The following is a 15,619-nucleotide window of genomic DNA, read 5'->3' on the forward strand; positions in this document are numbered from 1 at the left end:
TGATTATTATGTACAATTGTACTTCATAAAACGATATCAAAATTATAAAAAAAGTTATACAAGTCTTCGAATAGGAATGCATGGACGTTATAATTTGGAAATATTTTATTATAGGAATGTATAAATAAATACTGTTAAAATACTTTCATACGTTTCATTTCAATAATACACATTGCGTTTACTACTCTGATCATGATCAAACACACGAGTATAAGTATTAGCTGTAAAATGTATACTTAGGTAAGTAGATATTTCATTTAAAAATCTCATCACTCGCTAAACACACATATATAAAATAGCTGCTTATTTCCTTTCCAGCACCTTATTAGTTTTTTCAAATTAATTTTATAATTTTGTCTATTATAATATTACTATTATTAAGTAGGTATGGTATGTACTTGATTTATTTAACAACTAGAAATGTATACGACTTTTGCATTAATTTCTACAACCGTTTCATTCGAACTAGGAGATACACTGTTATTACACTGGTATACACCCAAGACTATTTAATTCATTGTATTTCAAAGGGATACAAATAATCTATAATTCATTGTTTTTTATCATAAACTAATACTCGTAATTATGAAGTCTCCTGCTTGAATGAATTGCTAGCTAGATAACGCATCTAAATTTATATTATACATAGTTGCTAGGTTAAGGAATTTTAGTAGAAATACCATGAAATTGCTATAATAGGTATAGATCGTTGTTCAATATAAAATGCAATAACGAATTAATTTCGTTATTGAGAAGTGGGGCCTCTTTTGCCAAGTATTAGTCTAATATCTTTAACTCATAAAATCATTAAATTCTTACCGTAAAATGGCAATCTTGTTAAATACATGCCCGCACCGTCTAAGGGTGATATTCCATCTGTGGAATACCACCCTTACTAGAACTTATTTAAATTCAAAATATATATACTGTAAACTCGAACAATATTTTGTTACAAGACTTCACGGCTCTAACGCTACAGTGTTCTACTAAAATTCCTAATCCTAATTATTGCACTTTGATGTTTATGATACTATTGTACGGCCATTACCATTTATAGGAACCTGTGAAGGCACATCGATAAGCACTAAGTTTCGTGTAGGTCTATAATTTATTCTACTAATTCTACTAAGATAGAATTAGTTATTAATTAAATTATTATGATACGTTGCGTTTCGCTGTCTATGTCCTGTTTTCTTGATGTCCGCCACGATTGTTGGTTACCTGTAGCATAAAACATAACATATAAACGCGACGTTTTTGTGTGTTACCTATCTGTTGTTGTGATAGTTACATAAGTGTTGTTGTGTTGCCTATCTGTTGTCGTTTGTTACCTAGTGTTGTTGTGAAAGTTACACATGTGTTGTTATGGTAGTTACATAAATGTTGTTGTCGTTACCTATCTGTTGTTGTGGTAGGGGGCGCCACCGTGGCGCGCCCATTCGCGCTCGAACTCGTGCTCGAGGATCTCGGCGCCGCGCTTGCGCGTGAGCCCCGTCTCGTCCAGGCTTAACTCGCACATCTGCATGTCGTCGACGCCTGACACAAAAGCAAATAAAATTAGGGCGTGTAACCTGTCGAATCCCAGGATATGACGTCACCATAAGCGTTCTGGCTCATATATGAGCACCAGGGGTCGGACAAAAAGTGCGGATGACGTAAAAATGACGTAATCTTGCACACAGGATGATGTTTGAGTTTGTATTTAAACTTCCGTGTGACATGTAGTAACAAAGTAGTATTAATGAAGTAACAAAATAATCGTAAATAAATCCATGGAATTAATAATACAGTACGGTTACCATCAGTTTGTCACTGACATAAACGCCGTCGAGAACGTAATTTACTTTCTATACATCTCGCTCGCACTCGCATATTAGTGCAAACGGGATGCATAGAAAGTAAATTACGTTCTCGACAGCGTTTATGTCAGTGACAAACTGATGGTAACCGTACTGGTGGTAGGGTGATGTAGTGAATAAAACTAGCAAAAAGCAGAGCTTTGTAAGGGCTCGCGGAGTTTTGCTACCTAAACGTACCGGACCGCGACTTTGATCCAGTCCGAGGCTTGTTCCATGTTCAATCGCGTGGGTAAGTAATAAGTCCATTAAGGACGCAACTATAAGTGAGAGCAAGAAAGAAATATACCTACTAATTGGCCCTCGGTCGCTGTCCGGTACGCCTGTCTGATACAACTTTTACTTTGTCCATTAAAAACGTGTCCAGACGACAAAATCAAATTGCCAATATCATCCACAGGTAATATACAATTATTATACCTTATTACATCCTACACGGTCGCCCAGTACTTCTTGTAAGAAAGCCAACTGGCTTTTCTTTTCTGGCAATGTTGGGTCAGCGAGCCAATGTCCTTGAATTTATTTATGCGTCCACACCACACAATTGAGCGTAAAACTATCCCGTCTGGACACCTACTGGCGGTAATCATGCTGCTCCGCACATAAACTTATGTATAATTTGCTCTCTTAAGTGCACATCAAGACGAGTGAGATGACCAAAACAGCGTGTGCCTATGTTGCAACAAACGTGAGTTCCATTAAATACTGCCAGGGTTCAGCTACAGCTATATCGTGAGTATCTCCTAAGTGCTCAAAAAGACGAGTCGGATGACCAAAACAGAGTGAGCCTATATTGTATAAAACCCGAGCTCTACTAGGTACCTACTGCCAGAGTTCAGCATCAGCTACCTTGGGTACTACTCTCTTAAGTGCTCATCAAGACGAGTCGGATGTCCAAAACATCGTGTGCCTATATTGCAAACCTGAGTTCCACTAAATACTGCCAGGGTTCAGCTACAGCTCTATTTTGGGTATCTCCCAAGTGCTCAAAAAAAACGAGTCGGATGACTAAAACAGCGTTTGCCTATGTTGCACCAAACCTGACTTCCAATAGGTACTGCCAGGGTTCAGCATCAGCTCTATCTTGGGTATTGCTCTCCCAAGTGCTCATTCTGACGAGTCGGATGTCCAAAACAGCGTGTATCTATGTTGCACCAAACCTGAGTTCCAGTAGGTACAGCCAGGGTTTAGCATCAGCTCATCAGCTCTATCTTGGGTACTGCTCTCCCAAATGCCCATCAAGACGTGTCGGATGACTAAAACAGTGTTTGCCTATGTTGCACCAAACCTGAGTTCCAATAGGTACAGCCAGGGTTCAGCATCAGCTCTATCTTGGGTACTACTCTCCTAAGTGCTCATCAAGACGAGTCCGATGACCAAAACAGCGTGTGCATATGTTGTATTAAACCCGAGCTCCACTAGGTACTGCCAGGGTTCAGCATCAGCTATCTTGGGTACTGCTCTACCAAGTTATCATCATGACGAGTCGGATGTCCAACCCAGTGTGTGTCTATGTTGCACCAAACCTGAGTTCCGCTAGGTACAGCCAGGGATCAGCATCAGCTCTATCGTACTGCTCTCCCAAGTGCTCATCAAGACGTTTCGAATTACAACATGACTGATCAGTTCATCGGCGTCACAGAACAGAACATACGAGTAAATTGACCTCCGCAGTGAATATGTTGTAGTCCGATCGTATAATCCGCCGTATTACATTACGGCTAGCCGTTTTCAAAAACAGGAGCGTTTTGAAATGCGGCGGTTCGACGATTAGCCGGATTGTCATTGCGATACGTTCTTCAATAAGGCGGCCTACGTGTAGCCGCATCGTATCTACTATTTAGATTGTAGAGTGACCAGTTCTTTCGGTCGCCTACGTAACCGGAGTTTGACAATGTTTGCAATTTAATTTATTTTTACTATGGTCCCACCGCACTACATGTTTCTTTTCCAAAACATTTCCTTCACAACTTAAATAGACGGAGCCCCGCAAATGCGGGGCTCCTATTTCTGGGCGGTTTGCCCTTCGGGCATCTGAAGCTACCTAACGAACCTAACCTATTTACCTACCTACGCTTTTTTCCCTAAAGTGTAATGTTTTCACGGACGTCTCACTAAATCAATGGTAGGTAGGTTAGGTTCGTTAGATAGCTTCAGATGCCCGAAGGGCAAACCGCTCAGAAATGGGAGCCCCGCGAGGCCGGGCTCCATCTAGTTAAGTTGCGAAGGAAATGTTTTTTGAAAAGAAACAGTTCGACGAATTCCAGATTTGATGGACACCCCAGCGTTTTTCATAGTTTGTTGTTGTTATGTCAGGCAGCGCCACGAGTGTTAAAAATGGGAACTAAAAACTGTCAAAGCGGCGGCTAATGACTCGCTGTATTACATTACGGCTAGCCGTGTTGAAGAACGTATGGCGCCGAATACATTCCGGCGGATTCTCATTCAGCCGCATTCAATCCGGCTAATAGTTAAACCGCCGCATTTCAAAACGCCCCTGTTTTTGAAAACGGCTAGCCGTAATGTAATACGGCGGATTATAAGATCCGACTGCGACAAATACAGGGTGGCCAAATAAGAGGTATACACTTTATTTTTGAAATTTTATTCTATAAAACATAAAAAATATTAAGTATTCCTTGTTAAATATAATATGTAGGGTCAGCAATTACACATGGAAAATAATGTCAGACAAATGTCCACCTCTAGCAGCATGGCAGATGCGAACCCTTTTCATCGCGTTTTTCATCAGTTTTTCACACATTTCTGGCGTTATCTCAGCGACAGTGTTTCGAATATTTTGTTTTAATTGCTGAAGATTCGTTGGCCTATTAGCATAGACACGTCCCTTTAGATAGCCCCACAGAAAAAAGTCAGGAGCTGTTAAATCAGGCGATCTTGGGGGCCAGTCAATGTCACCGTTTCTCGAAATTAATCGACCGGGAAACGTTATTTTTAATGTTTCTATTGTTTTTAATGATTAAAACACGTTGTTCCGTCGTAAAACGCTCCATAATAAATTTGCCGTATCTACACAAACTAATTTTCATGCAATAACTGTCATATTTACCGCCAAAATAAACAGGCGGCAAAAAAAAGTTGTATACCTCTAAGTTGGCCACCCTGTATACAGCAAGATTATTGTTCCAGTATTCAGAGATTGGGAATCAAACCGAGCGAAGCGAAATGGGTCTGAATCCAAAATTTTAACCCTTTTTAGGGTTCCGTACCCAAAGGGTAAAAAACGGGACCCTATTACTAAGACTTCGCTGTCCGTCCGTCCATCCGTCCGTCCGTCCGTCTGTCACCATGCTGTATCTCATGAACCGCGATAGCTAGACAGTTGAAATTTTCACAAATGATGTATCTCTGTTGCCGCTATAACAACAAATACTAAAAATAAAATAAAATAAATATTTAAGGGGGGTCCCATACTACAAACACGATTTTTTGCTTTATTTTTTGTTGATGGCGCGGAACCCTCCGTGCGCGAGTCCGACTCGCACTTGGCCGGTTTTTTTGTATTCATCGTTGTTAACACATATAGTTCGTTTTTTTAGCATTAGAAAGAACTTGAAAGAAGGTAAGCGATTTTGACATGTCTTTTAATTGAAAAACACTTTTTAAAAATCAATAACTATTACTTATGAAAGCAGAAGACTATGAAAGATCGTATTAGATTCATAATTGTTACATATATACCGTAAGTTATTTTGAAAGTGTGTTTTTCAATTAAGAGACACATCAAGATTGTTTACCTTATTTCTAATGCTAAAAAAAACGAAGTGTAGTACATTGACACGAATTTTAATTCATAATTTTTCTAACAGATGGCGCTAGTAGTCATACAAAGTGTTATTCCTTTATTTTATTTTATTAAGTTGATAAAATGATATTTTTAAGTTTGATAACACATCTAGACATGAATTTAAATTACTATGTTAAATTTCAAACCTATAAGTGCGATAGTTTTTCCGTAAAGTGTACCACAAGAATGCATAGTTTGTCGAATAGTGATAGGGCTCGCTTCGCTCGCCCTAATAAATTTCACGAAACTTGTTAAGCTTTGGATTCCTCCGAAAACGGTGCCGTCATATGACGGCCGTCATATAGCGGCCGCAAAAGACGGCCGTCTTTACGGTGGCGACATGTGGAAAGTACCACGGCGTCATAACACACCGTCATCCACCAAGGTCAAAGCGGCAAATTTGAAAAATGTAGGCGCGATGGGATAACGTCCCATAGAAATTCTGAATTTCGCGCCTTTTCCTACTGACAAGATTTGCTTGATCATCTATAATTTACTTGGAGGATGAAATATCATCAGAAGAGGAAAATAATCGTAGTACGGAATCATTTATTCAAATCTCGTGTCATTTATTCAAAATGGCGTCACCGCTATCTAATAAAACGTTCACGAAACTATCGACACCGTCATGACGGCCGTCATCTAAAGATCGGTTTTCCTAGGATAGCGGTGCCGTCATATAGCGGCCGTCTCCATACTAAATAATACGGCTAAATATGGATGTCGTAGTATTTGTATGGAGACGGCCGCTATATGACGGCACCGCTATCGGAGGAAACCAAAGCTTTACGTTACGTTGGCAATCAACGTAACGTAACGCCGTCTAGGAAACCGCGCCATCTTGTTTACATAGACAACGTTCTAGTGACGTCAGTCAACGCTATATAGCGGCCGTAATATGACGGCACCGTTTTCGGAGGAATCCAAAGCTTTACCATAAGGTATAATTTTTGAAATTAGTTAGAACACTTAGAACAAGTCTGTGGGATCCTCAGATAAATAGGTTTAATAGTCAAAAGTGGGAGCAGTAGGTAAGATTAGTAAAAATAAAAAAAGATAATTTGATGTTATTATACTTTTATAGCTAAATTTTAGCTAAATATATTCGTGAAGATACAATAGCTAAACAATAACGAAGTCAATTTATTGTTCATCTGATTGACAATGTGTCAGTCAAAAACGTACTTACTCATTTCAAGTGGCGATATCGTTTAATAAAGAGGTTGATAAATGATAAGTGATAATTGTTTATGAAAATCAAAAATACTATTTGAAATCATCCTATAAGTGGTTTGACGTCATCCGCACTTTTTGTCCGACCCCTGATTGAGCACCATCGTCAATTTCAAGAACGCAAGCGTATCATGGACCACGTGACAAGATAAACTGTATAAGGAGGGAAACAAGCGAAAGTACCATTATAGCTGCTTGTAGCGACACTATCTCAAGGTCAAATATAATCTTGCCAGGCTTTAAAATAAAATTCAAAAAAAGTCAAACCTCTTGCGCGGCATTACAATACATATTTGGTGTTGTCAAACTGTGCGGTACTACAGTTAAGTCGCTTGCGCCACGATACACGTGGGATATTTTTTTAGCTGTAGTCAGGCTTCTACAGTTATTATAGCCGGTTGGTGTGGCAGGTATAGGGATGATGACATATGTTGAATTTTATAACAAAATCTAGTAAAATAAATAGCAAATGAGCAATTTATCACAATATTGTGGTTATCAAAAAAATATATGGAAATAATACAAAAATACAGCGTCTGAAAGTTTCAAAATTTAAGTTTTTTTTTAACTTTCAAAAACGAAATAAGTAAGGATACCATTCGATTCCTCACATTTTATCCAAAAAAAGATTGTACAGCAACTATATACATAAACGCAATATTTCAGCGACAAAAATGCAATTTTCTTGTTTTGTTCATACTTCAAGATGCGATCTCAGTGACCTTGACGTCACGTTCATATAGCGTTTTGTTCGGGGCGTTTCGCGAGTGAAGTACGACGGTCGGACTTTGACTATCATTCTATGACTATCATTTCTAACTTTTGTATTGCTTTAATGCAATGGGTCCCATATAGACATTTGATCCTAAAAACAAACCTGATTGATTGATACCATAAATGAAAATTAGTCATCTAGCCTATTATCAGTGATCGGGGATTTCTATGCCACACCGCGGGATATCAAGTCGAAATGGTAATATGGATACGCCACTTGGCCCGCGATAGGAACAAAACTGTTCGAAAAGTAAACGCTATTTCGGTGTTGGTAATTCGTTTATAAAATAAAGGACTCTAAAAAAACAGTGTTGGTTATGATTTAAAGAAAAAATATTATTCAAAAAATTATTAATTTTTCAATTTTTCAATTTCAAATTTTCAATTATTAATATTAATAATATATGCAATTCATGATTAATTGATTAACAGTAACATGCCAAAACACTCCTATATCGCACACGAATCCCGGAATCCCGCGGCATATCCATACTAGCATAATGATTGAGGTCATTCACCCCAAGTGGCATAGAAATCCCCGATCACTGCCTATTATGTACAATCATAAAGTGTGGGAGTGTCACTGACCGCTCTGCAGCAGCACGGGCGCCTTGTCGGGGTGCAGCTCCATCTGGCGCGCGACGTACTGCCCGTCGAAGTGCGCGTACCACCAGCCGCGGCGGTCGGCGGCCGCGGGCCGCACGAACGGGATGCGGAAGTAGCGGTGCCGGGCGCCGAGCACGTCGCCTTTGGCTGGCAAGCGGGGAGTCTTGGCTGGACGGGGAAAATACATATACATATGTATATTTAACAGAATATTCAAATTATATTCTAGCGACAGGTGAGTTATTAAAATATATATTATTGTCTGAGCGAACGCGGTCTCCGTTTCAGATTGGGATTTGCTTTCGTGCCCCTCCACAGATTCTCGTGAAAGTTCGTGAGTAGAGAATTATATAGAATATTTTTCTCGGTTCCATTTTTTTTTTCAAAATGGCAGAGCCATGAGGATTTGCAAGGTCTAGCCTATAGGATTTTAGTCTTACATCAATGTTGTCATATTAAAACGAACGTGTTTGTACAGAATCGTCCTATGAGTCATTCCATGGTGATGTTTCTCTTATCCCTAGATATACAGGGTGGAATTTCTTTTTGGGTCAGTGAGAGCAGCTACCAGATCCCGTGCAGCTACGAGAAAACGGTCTTAGAAGAACTTCCCTCGATTTCAAATTAATGAAGATTGGTTTTTACAGATTTTGGAAAAACATACAGGGTGCGAGAAAAAGGTCATTTTTGACAAACTTTTTTTGATGCTAATCGATCCCATTCCTATTGAGGATCTAAAGCTTGTATGGAATCAAAAAATTATTTCCGGCTAGAAAAGCCACAAATCGAGGAAAACTTTTCGCATACAAATTGTATGAAAATGAAAACTTTTATTTTTCACATGCTATTTTTGTATGCCAATCGATTCCATTCCTATCCAGTATCAATAGTTTCCTAGGGGTCACCTTACGGTAATGTACTAAAAAGCCACAAATTAATAAAAACTTTTTCCATACATTTACTATGGAGAAAAAGTGGAATTTAATTCACATTTTTCTATCTGGCCAATCAGTCCTGTTACATTTAAGGACCATAATACTGTATGAAGACATTGCTGTAGGACTGTTGGGCGAGATAGAAAATTGTGAATAAAATTTCACATTTTCTCCATAGTAAATGTATGGAAAAAGTTTTTATTAATTTGTGGCTTTTTAGTACATTACCGTAAGTTGACCCCTAGGAAACTATTGATACTGGATAGGAATGGAATCGATTGGCATACAAAAATAGTATGTGAAAATTAAATGTTTTCATTTTCATACAAATTGTATGGTAAATGTTTTCCTCGATTTGTGGCTTTTCTAGCCGGATTTTTTTTTTGGTTCCATACAAGCTTTTGACCCTCAATAGGAATGGGATCGTTTGGCATCAAAAAAAAAGTTTGTCAAAAATGACCTTTTTCTCGCACCCTGTATATTTTTCCAAAATCTGTAAAAGCCAATCTTCATTAATTTGAAATTGAGGGAAGGTCTTCTAAGACCGTTTTCTCGTAGCAGCACGGGATCTGGTAGCTGCCCTCACTGACCCAAAAAGAAAATCCAACCTGTATTGTTACTAATTTGCATTATTAATAAATAAGAAGAAATAAACAAAATTGCGGTTACTAACAAACTGGCCTGTGTAAAAACCTACACGTATATTTTCTAACGTCACGTTCAAGCAACATACGTCAATATTAGTTCAAAGAGGTTAAAATTATTATTTTTTTGCTATACAAATTATCTGTAATGGTATAAATATTGACAGCAGGTAGGTACGTGCCGCGTGATGCGCCATCGGTCATGGTCGACTTACATGCGTGCTTGTCTTTCCTCAAGCCACCTATACATATGTACGTAACCTACATCCATGATGCTCGTTCTTGACCTCCCAAGCGTGGTGCGCGATGGTACATGTGTCATCACCAGAGGTCGGCGGGGGTGAGCTATTTACCTTATAATTTGACAAGTCTTACGTCATATTATGGAAAATAGCTCACCCCCGCCGACCTCTTAGTAAGGCGGCCAGGGGGCCTCCAACACTAATCGATGTGACTGGACAGTATACTACTGACGAGTGGTATGGTTGTGTTCGGTAGAGTTTACTGAGTACGAAATAAGAACTCGTCACTTTCTAAGACTGTGGAGGGGATAACTGTGACGTCACAAAGATGGCGGTCCCGGGTTTCAAAGTTTAGATAATTACTCGGCAAGTTCTTATCAGATTTTAAAAAATGAGGTGTCCTATGAAAGCTGATAAAATGTACAATAAAACATGCCATGTAACTAAAAGTGTAATTGCATTAATTATTTTTTTATTTACAACTGGCCGCTTTACTATCTGGTCATCACGCTAAATAGTGAGGTACAATATGTATGTACCTGCTTCCACGATGCTTTGTGGCGCCCGCACCTGCGCGCGTTCTTGGCAATCCCGGGCCACCTTCGGGCGCTTAAGCCACCCCACACTAGCGTCTTTCGAGCGTCGGCGTCAAGGCGGAAAATGGCGTTGCTGCGCAATTGCGTCCACGTTGCGTCGAGCAGCAGCCGAGAGGCGCTAGTGTGGAGTGGCCCTAATAGTTATGTGCATTCTTGGCCTTCCAAGTGTGGTACAACTTCAGGCGCCGATGGAACTCGAACGCCTGCATAGGGATGGTACATTACGTACCAGTGGCGTGCCTAGGGTTTTGGAGTAAGGCAAGCCGAAAGATATGTTTTCGTAATAACTGTCCAATCTTCACTCTTCGGACTCAAATGCATTCTGCTAGCGTATCGAGGCGAGTTAATCATAACGCACTAAGGGCATACGGCATACTATTACTAGATAGAAGTTATCCACGAAATTAATTTAACGACTTTACCTTGCCTTCGTTGAGTAATACGTGGACGCATTTCATACCGTCACAAGCAACAACTTCATCCATTGTTAACGAATTAGACACTTATAAACGCCACAACAAACGAACAAATCCACATTCACTAATTCAACTTTTGTTTTGACTAAATTATTATTTAGTCAAAACAAAAGTTGAATTAGTATTACACAACTTGAAGTCAACTCGCATCAACTCGCGCTCGTGCAAACTTATGCAGCTAACTTCACACCAAAAGCCAGGCTTAAATCGCCGTACAAAAGTGCTATATATACCAACAAATAGTTACATTCATTATATGGCGGTTTGTAGGCTGGAGCGCCTAAGAGCGGGACGAAAAAGCAAGCCCGGTTGCAAGCCGACGAGTGCGAGCAGGATAGCGAGCATAACCTGCGACTTATTTCTTTCGCGCGGAAGTGGCGCCACGGCAAAAATTTGCAACACGCGCCGCGGTCGGAGAGCTGTGGCTTGAATTTAATAATACGGGTTCTTTTGGCGCGCGGTTTTTAAATAATCTATATTGATCATCACTACATAATTCCGGCAAGGCAACTAAGGCAAGCCCGGCTTTTGTGCTTGTATGGAAGTACCGCCACTGTTACGTACCAGCGTCCATGATGCTTTGTGGCGCCCGCTCCTGCTCGTTCATGGTCGTCTTGCGAGCATTCTTGGCCTTCCAAGTGTGGTACACCTTCAGGCGCCGATGGAACTCGAACGCCTAGTGATGGTACATTACGTACCTGCGTCCATGATGCTTTGTGGCGCCCGCTCCTGCTCATTCATGGTCGTCTTGCGCGCGTTCTTGGCCTTCCAAGCGTGGTACACCTTCAGGCGCCGGTGGAACTCGTGTCGGCACGCCTAAGCAACAACAAATATCGCATAAATTTCCAGTGACCAAATTGACTTGTCTTAAATTTGCCGCCTTTTTATAAAAAAATGGTTTTCCAGAAATTAAATCTAAGATATTGGGAAAAACAATGTCCAAGATGAACCTTAGGGTCAACTGTATCAACTGCAATAGATTGACCGATCATCGCCACTGAGAGTGAACTAAACAAAATCCCATACAATCAAATTTAGCGAACGTCGACAGACTGTATTGGTGAAACCGACCCACTGACTGTAGGTACACTTATTCTCACATGTGCAAGTTTAGCCGAGCCAGCCATATTAGAGTTCACGATAGTTAATGTCCAAAGGTCCAGTTAGGGTCACCAAAATCATCAAAAGTCATCAAAAGATATGAGGATGCCAGTGGTTCCCAAAGTTGTCTGGGCTGCGACCCACCTAACAAAAACAACAATTTTGGGACCCAACTTGACTGTCTTAAAAGGGTCATTATTGGCATCACTCAGATTTCCTAGTAGTTTCAGGGCCCAGTTATAATATTCGCTCGCGACCCATAGTTAGGGAAATGCTGCTACATGCACTTACCTCTAGAAGCTCGATGTCGCACGACGTGTTGATGGTGTCCCTCAACTCGGAATACTTCCACTTGGACAAGTCGTGTTTCTGCTTGCCTTGCATCGCTTGCTGCATCCTAACTCGCTCCGATCTACAATGGCGAATACATGTTATTCCAAACTGTATTGCGGTGAAATAAGACTGACATGCAGTTTCATGCAGTTTTGTTTTAAAGTCTCACCTTGTTCTACATATATTAGTAACAACACATGATACGGGTATTATAACGAACGAATTAGTACAAAAACAAAAGTTTTCTATAAAATAGTTCTGTGGAGTCAACATCCGAAAATTATTCCTTATATTATAGGACTCTCGTATACAAGGAACTTACTAGTACGCAATTTAAGTTTATATTTATTAGGCAGCAATACTATTAATACCAATAGGTAATCTAAAAAAAAAAGGTTTCGAAAATGCAAAAAAGTGATATCGTGGCATATGAACAAATACATCGAACTTAGAAAATCATCTATTGGCCCACTATCGCTTAAATACACCAAGGTCGATTGAGACGGACATAGACGATTTTCGAATTTGTAGTGCGCTTTTACAGTGCAAGACTAGATCAAAGTAGAAGCAATATGCAAGTCTAAAGATGCATGCAGTAACTTTAAAAAAACACCTCACTGATAAGTTAAAGCTAATCAGAATAAAACAGACAAAAAATCTTACACATAAATAGTAGTAACCGTTCGGTATTGATCAATGTATGGCTCAATAATAGGTTGGTTTACTTGTTTTATTGTGTTAAATTTTTTACTTTTAGCTTGTTATCTTAGTAGTAGACCTGTGTCTACTATCATATAATGAAAAGCAAAAAACTAAGCTCGACTTTACAGATTTTATTAAAAACATGAACGCAACAATTTATATTGTAAAAAAAAAAATGATTCCAAGTTCTTGTTAATGTGATTACTGTTTTGGTTACACATCTAGAATCTAGATATTAATAAAAACTACTTTACTACTAAACAGTATGTTAAGCACAGTCCATGCCATAGTAGAAACAAGCAGTATAAAGTTAGCAGAGAGTTAGTAGGTGTCAGTAGAGATCATTTTCGCTTTCAATCATTCTACTATCAGATGCGCTCTTCCTTGCCCGGTCTTTTGTTTCGATTTTAACAAGACAGTTTTTGTTTGACCTTTTGAGTGATACTTCTTTTTTAGGGTTCCGTACCCAAAGGGTAAAAACGGGACCCTATTACTAAGACTCCGCTGTCCGTCCGTCCGTCCGTCTGTCACCAGGCTGTATCTCACGAACCGTGATAGCTAGACAGTTGAAATTTTCACAGATGATGTATTTCTGTTGCCGCTATAACAACAAATACTAAAAACAGAATAAAATAAAGATTTAAGTGGGGCTCCCATACAACAAACGTGATTTTTGACCAAAGTTAAGCAACGTCGGGCGGGGTCAGTACTTGGATGGGTGACCTTTTTTTGCTTGTTTTGCTCTATTTTTTGTTGATGGTGCGGAACCCTCCGTGCGCTAGTCCGACTCGCACTTGGCCGGTTTTTTATAGTGATACTTTTTAAACGGTTTTGCGCTGAAGGACATTTGCACATAATCCGGGTTTGATACTCATTTTCAAGCAGTCAATCCACTGTCAATCCAGCGAATGATGTCGCACACTGTCTTGAAATACAGAAAACCAGAAATACAGACTTTATTGCTAAATATAAACATAGAGACATTTTACACGACATAAACTTAAAACTATTGAGTACATTATGTTTTTATCATTAAAAACAAGTAATAAACATGTAACATTTGTAGGTAGGTGGGTACTAGAACCTGTTTCTCAAACGGTGCTGGGTCAATTACTCACAGTAAACCGTTATTTGCAAACGTAAATTGAAAGAACGCATCTTATAGTTTATATTAGAAAATAGAGTTGTAGTAATATATCATTACTATTAACATTAGCTACATATATTACCATGCTAATTCTCCTGTCGAAAGCTATATTTCTAGCTCTCTACGTACGCGTAGCTACAACTGATGCTACATGCTATGTATAATCATTAACGAAATAAAATATACTAGACAGTCGCAGTGGCATGGTGTCAGTATTATGTGATACATTTTTGCATTGCTGATGATACTATCACAACTCTACAATCTGTTATAACAATTGAAAGCGAATCAAAGGGATATAGCGAGCGAGCGTGCGTAGAAGGAAACGTTAGTCTCACTGAATACCTGTTCAACTTATTTTCTCCATTCACTGTGTCCATTGTTGGGAAACTGTGCAAACAAATAATACTTACTGTCATCACAATACTAATCATTCGCAGCATATCAACTTCTGACACAAAACTCGGCGTAAAGTCAGTCACATATTATCGAGCTACATTAGAACTATGCATAGTGACCTAATAAATGATAAATCAAACCGTAAGAAGTCCCTAACATTTGTCAGTGATATGATTCCATAGTAGCCCAAATCCAGTTTCCATTTTGGTGTAACAAATGTCATCAAATTTCAAATAGTTGATACCTATGCATAAGGCTTTAAATATATCTTTCTTTTATTCCATTATAGTTCAAATTTAGATTTGAATTCTTTTTAAAGGACACCGGGACTTAGGAGGTTGTGTGTCGATCATTTTACGGTGTTATTTGGGCATGGATAAACCCAGTATGCAAGGTAATGACCAGTATGACCACATCTTTAAAGCATAAAGCCGTATTGCATGTTATTTTAACGCAATCAGACCACTCAGTGATAGTACAGAGTACCGTGTATCTGAAAGAGTAAATGATAATCTCACATACTGTGTGAACTGACTCGACGTTTGTATGAAGTCAATGTGCTGCTTATGATTGTTGATTGTGGCATTGTCGCAGTATGTCGTGCCAAGCTATTTACAGGAAGAAAGGCACGACATGCGACAGTTTATTTTATATTTTTTGTAGTGTACTTTAGCATTTTTGTCTGAACATATTTAAATTAAGTCACACATTGAGACCTACCTATACCTGTTGAGCTAGCAAAACCGTGGCATATGACAGTTTTGTGT

At 39.2% G+C, this 15,619-nt stretch overlaps 1 protein-coding gene across 1 annotated transcript in view; it reads right to left on the reverse strand.

The window, feature by feature from the left end:
• Positions 1-1,073: 1,073 nt before the first annotated feature.
• Positions 1,074-15,619, reverse strand: part of LOC134649653 (myosin heavy chain 95F) — an 84,993-nt gene continuing 70,447 nt past the window's right edge. Inside the window, exons 22-27 of the mRNA XM_063504492.1 lie at positions 14,799-14,843; positions 12,563-12,683; positions 11,869-11,986; positions 8,260-8,445; positions 1,397-1,536; positions 1,074-1,221 (exon numbers count right to left, since the gene is read on the reverse strand). Coding sequence (XP_063360562.1) covers positions 1,397-1,536; positions 8,260-8,445; positions 11,869-11,986; positions 12,563-12,683; positions 14,799-14,843 — 610 coding nt within the window. The 3' untranslated portion in view covers positions 1,074-1,221. The remainder of the gene's footprint in view (positions 1,222-1,396; positions 1,537-8,259; positions 8,446-11,868; positions 11,987-12,562; positions 12,684-14,798; positions 14,844-15,619) is intronic.

Source organism: Cydia amplana, chromosome 7 (genome assembly GCF_948474715.1).
Source record: "Cydia amplana chromosome 7, ilCydAmpl1.1, whole genome shotgun sequence".
Taxonomy (NCBI): Eukaryota; Metazoa; Arthropoda; class Insecta; order Lepidoptera; family Tortricidae; genus Cydia; species Cydia amplana.